The 10,183-nt window shown below is 37.0% G+C and overlaps 2 protein-coding genes across 2 annotated transcripts; both read right to left on the reverse strand.

Annotated features, from left to right (window-relative positions):
- Nucleotides 1-269: 269 nt before the first annotated feature.
- Nucleotides 270-6,840, reverse strand: LOC134816397 (diacylglycerol kinase epsilon-like). Its single transcript, XM_063825225.1, has 12 exons — nucleotides 6,527-6,840; nucleotides 6,237-6,359; nucleotides 5,658-5,811; nucleotides 5,328-5,494; nucleotides 4,031-4,189; nucleotides 3,698-3,841; nucleotides 3,090-3,162; nucleotides 2,823-2,947; nucleotides 2,541-2,654; nucleotides 1,810-2,012; nucleotides 1,488-1,599; nucleotides 270-770 (listed from the first exon to the last, which is right to left on the reverse strand). Exons 1-12 carry the CDS (start codon nucleotides 6,617-6,619, stop codon nucleotides 645-647), a joined length of 1,593 nt encoding a protein of 530 aa, XP_063681295.1. The 5' UTR covers nucleotides 6,620-6,840; the 3' UTR covers nucleotides 270-644.
- An 82-nt stretch (nucleotides 6,841-6,922) lies between these two features.
- LOC134816393 (RNA-binding protein 28-like) lies at nucleotides 6,923-9,794 on the reverse strand. Its single transcript, XM_063825222.1, has one exon. It carries the CDS (start codon nucleotides 9,586-9,588, stop codon nucleotides 7,168-7,170), a length of 2,421 nt encoding a protein of 806 aa, XP_063681292.1. The 5' UTR covers nucleotides 9,589-9,794; the 3' UTR covers nucleotides 6,923-7,167.
- Between the last annotated feature and the right edge of the window lie 389 nt (nucleotides 9,795-10,183).

Consider the following 10,183-nt stretch of genomic DNA (forward strand, 5'->3'; position numbering starts at 1 on the left):
GTTTTATGGGAGCATAAAACATGACGCTTTAAGCGACCTCAATTATCGGAAAATTCACGGTCATTATTTACCGAATAAAAATGCACTGGTAAATACGACTCATTTTATTCCGAAGAGGATCTAGGACTAAGCTTGGTACGAAGAATAAAATAGAACATTTCCAGCACAAGTACAAAATAAATCGTTTTAAATGTTAAATTGTCAAATTACAAAATAATACTCAAAATATACTTACCATCAGATAAAACAAAATTCCTACTTTACAAACACTGTTTCAACTTTGGTCAACATACGTTCAATAAAGGATAACCTATTCGGCTCAACAAGTTGTCCAAACTAAACACTAAACATAACAAGATTTGTCTGTTCTAAGTACGGCCGTTCCGGCGGTAGCTGCAGTTCCTAAACCCTAACGTATCATCACGTTTTCTGTATTGAATCCTCGAGTTAACCCAAATATTGGCTCTGTCACAACAGCTGTCAGGTCCTCAATTTTCATTTAATAGTCCAACACGTCTAGCCAACCATGGGGAATTCTTGGAAGAGTACAATCTAAGACATCTACATAAACTTCAGGAGAGTATAAGAATAAAATTCAAGTAAATTTCAGGCTAATTATGGGTTAATCTGAGAAAAAACCATCTTCAGGATACTTCCTCGCGCCTCATAATCAGCGCAGGAGTGTGAGCTGACACGGATATAATACAAGGAGACTGATCCCAAGGCTCGCCGTCACACTGAGCTGGCACGAACCCTGACTTCACCACGATCTGATGGGCAGAGGGAGTGTTAGAGGTTTAAAGAGAGATTAAATAGTGGTCACGTGACATGCGTGATCACTGTTAATTTGATCGTCGTGCGTTTGTTCTAATGTGATTTTTGGGCTGTTTCAGTTTTCTAGACGTTCTTAAAATAGAAGTCTCTAGGTGGTGATTTGAAAACGAGGGATTGGCTTTCGTTGTCATTGTAGGGATTCGGGTGGTACCTCGACAAAATTAATTCGACAAATGCAATCAAATTTAACATAGACCTTTGTAGGACTATTTCAGACAATATCTAATCAAATTTAAATACGGATGTGGTGATTCGTAGTGATGAGATGATCATATGATGTACCTCTCAAATGTTCGGTGTTGAAATGACAAAAATATGTAAGCTTGGCATTTAGATCAGAGGGCCCAAGTACGATTCTTCCGGTTGAAGACCAATATAAATGAGAGGGACTTCACAAATCAAATTTCATGATAATATGGGGCTCTGCAAATCACATTTCATAATAAAACACGGAAGAGTTTAGCACTCGTACAAGATAAAAATTGGAGGACATCCAATGTTTGACTTGGTTAAGTTGTTCATATACTAGAAGACATTTGTTAATCCATTTAAGTATCTAACCAAGCATTCTCATGTTAAGTAATATCAACGTTTTGAGCGATCAGAAACCTCCAAGAAACAAAATTGGATTGTGGTTAATTCACCAAACTTACCCTGACAGTTTTAGCTTGGCCAAGTCTACAAGGATCAGCAAGTCCAACTTGGAGTCGACCCACGTGAAGAGAAGAGTAGAGTCCACAAACTTCTATCAAACCATCAGATGGGCTGAAGTTGGAGGGATACATGAGAGATATCGTTTTAAATTGTTTGTTGAAGATATCCCCAAGAATCAAGACCAATCTTGTCAGCATTATTTATTTAGTGGGTAATCAATAACGTCGACTATCAGAACTGAGAATAAAAATTACAGAACTCATCAAAAATATCTATTCTGGAAGTTTAAAATAATCGCGATACACCACACAAAAAACTAACCTTTGTTTGTTTGGTAGTTCCTCTAAACCACTCCCAGCCCACATGTCACAGCCACTGCTCCAAGAGCCGATATTTAGCAACACAATACCCTCCAATTCAGGTAGTTCTATTGCTCTACCGTCAAGTTCAATAGCTATTCGCTCGTTTAGTTTGTGACACACGCTTTCAAATACGTCCTTCGTGCCGTATCCTAGATACCAGGCCTGGGCAGATGAAAATGTGAGGATAAAGGAATTTAAAGTCAATACATCAGCCTTTCGTCTCTAATAATGAGTATGTTGAGCAGTTACAGTATTAGTTAATAGCTATAGCTTAACGGTATGACGTCAGAAATGCCACGAACCATGCATTGAATCGCTTTGTCAGCTAGCTCGATCGGATCCACGACGCGGCGCGCGCGTGTATGCGGCAGTGCCATTATGCGCGGCGAACGATACATATTAAAACTGAGAATGTCGCCCGCGCGCACGAACCAAGTCGTGGTATGGATAAAATTCGTCCCATTAATGGCGGGTTTTTCCATTTTAATTTGCAATTCTACGGCCTACGAGGACAGTGCGGAGTGCCCACACTCACGGCTCACTTGTGTAACGTTGATGGAAACATTTGGAAATGGCATTCAATACTTATCATTCGATCACTGTAAATAAATGTACAGTGTGCATATTATCAGTGAGATGATTAAATTCACATCAAAGTTCAATTATTTAGTTAAAAGGTTAAACTCGTACCTTATTTAATAATCTGTTTTTAAAGAGGGATGGGTTTTCTTCCCTGTTTTTGTGGAAGTTTAACACAACTGCTGCGTCACACCCGATAGAGAAATAGCAGTTCATTATCAGCGTCTGGAAATTTACGGAATGTTAAAAACGTAAAAACAAGAAATGGTCCCTCTTGGCAGTGGACCAAAATGATAATACAATTTCAGGTCAACATGTACAGGAAACCAGTAAAATGAATTATCATGAATTTGTAACACATGATATTAAATAACAGATGATGACATAACATACCTTCATGGGACGTTTGATACCGAAGTAACCATAGTTTCTGATGTTAACGGACCATCTGTCGTGTTCAATAGTTTGGGCTCTACTAATATCCCACAATATGTCTGACATGTCCTCTTCAGCATACCCTGTTATAGAGCAGTTATAATATTGACGCGAGGTTAAATTAAAATGTGATCCTACCTATTAAAACAACAGTTTTTTGAAATCTTAAGAATGCATTCTGGATCTCAATACAAAGGAACTACAGTGAACAGAAATAAAACTAACCTGAGCCCCAACCACAAGATCTGGCGAAGTCGTTACCAGTACCTAACGGCAACACGCACACCAGAGGTCGTGTCTAGAGTAAAAATATCAGTTATTTTACTTTTTAAACCATTTCCTTCTCAACAATAATATCATGTTAGGTTTTCACTTTGAAGACAGAACAATGATTGTGTGAAGGAAGGCGACAGTTAATTAATTAGAACAGCAGATATGTTAAAAGCACGTGTTCCATAATGTCGGAGTAACACGATATGGTGCATTTAATAATAATAAATGGTGTATAATACAACACTTCTATAAAGTGAAACGTATACTCAGTAGTCATAAGTGTAAAAAGAACTATATCTGTATATATATATAATAGAACCCAATATTTGGATTCAAATACAATATAAGACGGAGAAAGACAAGCTAATTTAGTACATTTTAATATGATAGCTGTTCTCAAATGTATATCATAACATTCGAAATACAATCACGATTCACGAGGAACTTTATGTACAGATATCAATACATCGTTTTACAACCAGAAAGCACAAACAGAATATCGCTAACGTAATCAACTCTAATGAGCTCAATTACAGTAATTCTAAGGAACAAATAGTTACCTGAAGTTTCATCTTGTCGATAGCACCGAGTACCCATCCCACAGTACCATCTCCCCCACATACCAGTACTAGGTACTGTGTGGTGGGGGACAGTCTACAGATGTCTAACGCTGCTTCTGGGGGCACTTCACAGATATCTACCACCTGCACACGGATACGGTTATCTTTATATTGTTATCTTCCTTGCACACGGGATACGGTTATCTTTATATTGTTATCTTCCTTGTCTCGCTTAAAGATAGCCAAGAAAAAGGGGAAAAAATCATGCATCTCTAATCATATTTCGATCAAAGTTATTTTCAACGGAAAAGTAGTGAGTGTTTATTCCCAAACCTGTGCGGGGTTGAGGAGATGTCTGAAGATCTGCAGGACACTCTGTCCCTGGTTATTACCACTCTTTCTATTAGCTAACACTAACAAGGGCTGCCAGGGGTACGAGGGTGTGGTGATGTCCCGCACTACCTGCTTCCTTACTCCTTTTACCCAGATACTCTGTAATTAGATGAGACGTTACAATTATTTCAGTTGTTCTGGAAGATGAACTGGGTGTGTTTAGACTACTTTAGACTACAGCTACGCAGGTGTTAGTCTCAATTCTCATTTCTAAGTTTAGTGCTCATTTTAATTTGTATTACTTTGGGTTTTGGAAATCTACAATTTAAATGTATTATCGTATATAACGCTAGGCCAGCCCCCGATATTTGAGATATTATTTGACCAAATCTCCTCTCTTCTTCAAAAGCTCACGAAAAGTAGTTTTGAGACTTAAAGTTTGTAATAGTAAATAGCTTTAGGCATGTGACCATGTCACAACAATCGGACAAAGTTCCTTGACAAAAGTAGTTTCATATTTTAAATAGTTAAGTTATAAATAGTTATAGATAGTTCACTCAGAATTTTAAAAGCTCAGCAAATCTTTTAGTCTTAATATGGTCATCATTGTGAAGGTGGAAGTTCAAACTTAAAATAGATCAATTACAACCGTAAAATCAACCCAAATCGAGATGGGACCATTTAAAGTTTGATAAAAGACTTGGCTGATTTACTATTATATGGCAGTCATACACTATCTACAATATCAAGTTGAATAATGCCTGTCATGGTCTAGTATTTTGCCAAAATCATGATTTTGTTCATCTGGTCCTTAGTTTTTTTTGGGGCTTTAAACCCACCGTAACCCCCCTCAATATCATAAGAGAAATAATGATTATGACTAAACACTAGTACACTGAGATAGACAATTATCACAGACTACAAATCATCAAATTCTACCATTGAAGCCATGGTAGATTTCATTTAATCTAGGGCATATAAGGAATGTAGGGAATGTAGCTCTCAGTTAAATTTATAGCCATATAGCGTGACAATATTTCAAGAACATACTTTTAGTTCATAAAATTGTTTTCTAAGAAATGTTACTAATTTCTTGGTTAATTTCAGTCCTTTATGGGTCCATGTTATTGCGGTCATCGCGATGAGCTTCCGTGTTTGGTTGCCCATCAAATTTTACAGATAGTGCATCTGCCATCTTCAGTTCGTTTATTCAATTTTAAAAAAATTCATTGCTCTACCGTAATCTGTAAAATTTGTAAAGTATTAAATAAAAACAGCAAATTAAAGCTTCAATAACCTTGAGAGTAATACTGGTAGGAGGGAGAATCCACTTCTGATATTTCCCCAAATCACAGGAAGTGATGGGTTTACTACAGTCGTCATGACACACAACTTGACACCACACACATCTTATATCCATTAGTTTGGGCTCCCGACCACAGAAATCTCCACACGTCACACATTCTGAGGTTAAGGTTGAGAAATGAGAAATGAGAAGGTTCGTTAACTTGAATAACATATTTTAGATGGTTAACTTATTTCAATTTGTGTTAAGTAAATGTTAAGACTCGTAGTTTCTATTATATCAGACACATGTTTCACAATATCATAGCTTTGATGTACTAACCTTTACATAACGGTAAATTTCCTCTGATCCAATGATGTTTCATCTGTTTCTTCTGGGATAAGAAGAGGGACTTGCAAGCTATTTCCTCATCGGCCTGATCTATACACCTCTCTTCGGAGCACGAGTAAACTCCACAGGAATCACAACTGTGTCCCTTAGAAATGATTCAGGATCACATTTCAATAGGTTAGTTACGTTTCATTTTTAGAAAAAAGTACCGACCAAAATTGATGGATAATGGATATGCAATGTGGCTGCACGACAAAGGGGGGCCCTCCATTATTAGGGGTCAGATCATATGACGTATAATTAGTGATGTGACGTATAATTAGTGATGTGATCCACCAGCTATGATTTACAGAACATGTGAACTCTACCCTATATCTAGCTCATTTCTGGGTCTACTGATGGATCACATGGATGGATCACATCACTAATTATACGTCACATCACTAATTATACGTCATATGATCTGACCTCTAATAATAGAGGGCCCCCCTTTGTCGGCCTCCCTGCAAGGTGGACAAAATTTCGATAATCATTTAAACTTGGTTTCAACATTAATTTTCAAGTACTTACCGTTACAAATAGTTCTTTACAGTTGTTACAATAGGTGGGCTTATCAATGAAATCAGTCCCAAACCAGGAATGTCCTTGACCAGACTCCCTTATAATCAGCTTTGGAGGCTTCCAAAATATTATCTGAAAGTGAGCAAGTGTAACACAGTATGAATTTAATAAAATCTGATTAATGATCATTCATAATTGATATTTGAACTGATCATTTCCACAATTTTATACTTTGTTAATATTCTAAACTTTATAATCTAATTGGTCATCACTATGCCTTTATAGTTTATAATAACAACCTTGATCAAGAGCCACGACAGAAAGAAGAAGAAAAGCGTGACACAGGTACATTGTAAAGGATCTCCCCTCCACTCCCATCCATAGATAAACATCGTGGAAGTAGCTGAGTATCTTTTTAGATTTAGCAGCAACGGTGTGCTGCTGGAGCTACATCCTGACTCTTCATACCCTACATTACTAATCTGATGAACAAGAGCCAATTATAAGACGAACAAACTTTTAGTTACAAAGCCTGATAGTTTTTTAATATTGCGACTATTATGCGGAAATTGACTTGTATTTTGTAACATGTAACCTTCATTGGTTTCTAATTTCATCTTGACGATTTCATCGTAATTAGTGGTATAACGGAAACGTTACAGAAATATTAAAACCCACAAAAATATAGGCTGTGCCAATAAATGAAAAAGTTCTAAAATCACTTATACAAATCAACACTGGTTTGTTAACAAATTCTGTTGGCAATTGAACTTTTGGCAAAACATCCCGTTTAATAAATTATCCGATTCAATAAATAAGGCAGACGGCACATATATTGTGCATGAGGCACGAAAGCACACTACTGCATGTTAAAACTTTAAAAACTGATGGTCATAAAAAATTAAAACAAAGTACCCCCATTTAAAAAGACACTAGGTACTCAATCATCATACCACTTTTTAAAGTTTCTAGTCTGGTCGAACTCTGGCTCCAGTTTTCCTTTGTAATCCTGAACAAGTTTCTGGAAAGCGGCTTCCTCACCTTGCTCCTTAACCCGTTTCTGTTTCTTGTTGGGTCGCTCACTCTTACCTTTCTTTCCACGTTTAGGACCTTTTTGAGATTCAGAAGTGGATTCAATGACAACTGAGGGTTCGGGTAACTTTTGGGATGCATTTTTCTGATCAGGCACCTTAGATTGGTCACCCACATTTGAATCCTGCTTACTTTTCTGTTTCTTCTTTTTGTTAACCTTCTTTTGATTAGGTTCATTTTCCTTGGTTGAAGAAACAGATTTTTCAGGATTTGCTTTCGGGGGTTTAGGAACACCCGATTCTTTTCTTTGTATTCTCTTTTCCTGCCAGCGCGAATTAAAACTCTTCTTAATCGGGCGAGATTTATCATTAGCGTTAAGTGGTCCTTTCTTGGCCCTAGCCGTTAAAATCCCACTGTTTTCAATGGAAAAATCAACGATAGGACGTTTTGCTGCAGAAAAGATGTTAGGGTTGTTATTTGTAGCTCTCAATGCAGCTAATGCAACTTCAGGTTTAGCAAATTGAACAAAACCATAGCCTCTAGATTTTCCAATTCCAGCACTGTTTGCTTGCTTAACATCCCTCATGATTTTAACTTGAGCCACTCTCCCATATTTGGACATTAACTCTTTTAGATTAGTTTCACTAAAAGTAGAGGGCATATTTCTAATACAAAGTCTGTCTGTAGATACAAAAAAGTTTATGTTCTTCAACTTCTTCTTCTTTGCCTCAAGGGCCAACTTGCGTTTCATCATGTCTGTTTTAGATACTCCGTCTGCAGCATTGGTCCCTTCTTTAATAGCACCCTCCATGGCAAGATGAAGATTTCTGTTATCTTTCCCAGTTTTACCAGAAGATTTGCTGTCAGGAACACTTATTTGTCTGCTATCGATAGCTTTCTTTACAGCAATATCTCTACCACCAACAGATATTGGCTGAACGTCAGCTCTTGCCAAGCAACTATCAGCATCATCTTTTTCATCAAACTGCACAAAAGCAATTCCTTTAGGACGGTCTTTCTCTTTATCATACACCATTCTTACATATTTGATTGTACCAAACACGGAAAAAGCCTCCTCAATGTCTTCCTTTTCAGCATCAAAAGGCAGATTTCCCAAAAAAACAGTCCTACCCTCTTTGACATCATCATACTCTCTCTTAGGCTTAAATTCTTCTTCTGCCTCATCTCCTGATTCCTTGTCACTGTCTTCCTCTGAATCGTCTTCCTTGTTATCATCCTCATCACTTTCAGCTGCTGCCTCATCTAACTCCTCATCATCATCTTTGGCTTCTTCCTCCTGATCTGATTCATCTGCATCATCCGCAGGCTTATCAGCTTCTTTCTTAACATATTTATCTTTTGAAACTGCCCAGTCAACAGCTATTTTTCGTCCTAATATCTCTTTTCCATTAAGTTTTTGCAATGCTTTGTTTGCTTCAGATTTATTGATATAACTTACAAATGCAAAGCCTCGTATCTTTCCTTCTCCATTTTTTGGAACTTCTAAATCTAACATTTTCCCAAAAGAAATTAACTCAGAATGTAGCATTTCCTCTGTAACTTTGAAGCTGAGATTCCGTATGACAATCCTTGATACAGTCGTTTTTTTCTTTATTGCTTTAGCAGACAACATTGAGGAAACAACAGTGATGACCTTCTGTTTGTATACATGGTTGTTCAGTTTTGTCAAGGCAAGCTTAGCTGTTGCTTCATCTTTATATGTGACACACGCACTTGTGCCGTCCAAAACAATCTTTTCGACCTCACCAACTTTACGGCACTTCTTTCTCAGCTGATTTTGGGACAAACCATCAACGAGGTTGTGGATATATACTGTTTTTGGATTTTTTACAAAGGAACCTTTTTTCGATAATCCAACAGCTTTAGGCTGGACAGTAGTTTTTTCAGCAACAGGTTTTTCTTCAGTGTTGAGAGAGAGAAAATCCTTATCTTTATCAAGTTCTTCTGCATCTGGTTCAGTAACTGGAGCATCTTCATCTGTGTCACTCAAACCTGATCCACTTCCCTTAGATTTATTCAACTTGACTGGCTCTCGAAATTTCCGAGGCTTTTTACGAGCAAATGATAGAATGACTTTCTGATTGTCAATCATTTTAACGGAGTTAATGGCCAAAGAGGCTTCCTCAATAGTTGTAAATTTCACATAACCAATGGAAGTCCCAGCTGTATTTAGTTTTGGTTTTGTAACAAAAGCCTGTCTTATGTGACCAAATTCCTTGAATGTTTCATTGAGCATTGAGTCCTTGGTAGTGGCTGGAACTCCTCTAATGAAAACAGTGGATGTCCTCTGTTCATTTTTCTTGATCATCTGGAAGGGATAAACGTTAAAACAATAAGTATATTAGTTTTAATCAAAAATAACAACAGTACCTGCAGTATTCGAATTGTTAGTCACATTGATCTTTTTAGTTTGTATTGCTAGTGGCTTGTAGGTGCTAGTTAGATGGCCAGCTATATGACCATACCGCTACACAAGGAAAGGGGCATTTCATTAAGTGTCTAAAGCATTTGTGTAAGCTACCTGTTGGAGCAGTGGGTGACCAAACAAGATTGCAAGATGAACTGGGTGGAATAATTAAAAAAAACTTTTTAAAGTGTTTTTTAATTATTTAAATTGTTAAAACAAGATCACACTAACAAAATCACATTAACAAGATCACACTAGGAGGCCTAAGTTGGATAGAAGATCAAGTCACAGCTCAAGATATATCAAATTAACAATATATCTCTGAAATATATAACATCAACACATTTATTGTACAGAAAATACTATCAAAGCTCAGCACGCTTAAAAAATAATAATAATAATTTAAACTTATAGATTATAGTGGCACAACAACATAAAATGCACAGGTGTGCCACGAAAACAAGTCAGGATACAAGAAAACCTGAAAAGCAATCCA

This window comes from Bolinopsis microptera, chromosome 6, assembly GCF_026151205.1.
Source record: "Bolinopsis microptera isolate Bmic1 chromosome 6, MBARI_Bmic_1.0, whole genome shotgun sequence".
Classification (NCBI taxonomy): Eukaryota; Metazoa; Ctenophora; class Tentaculata; order Lobata; family Bolinopsidae; genus Bolinopsis; species Bolinopsis microptera.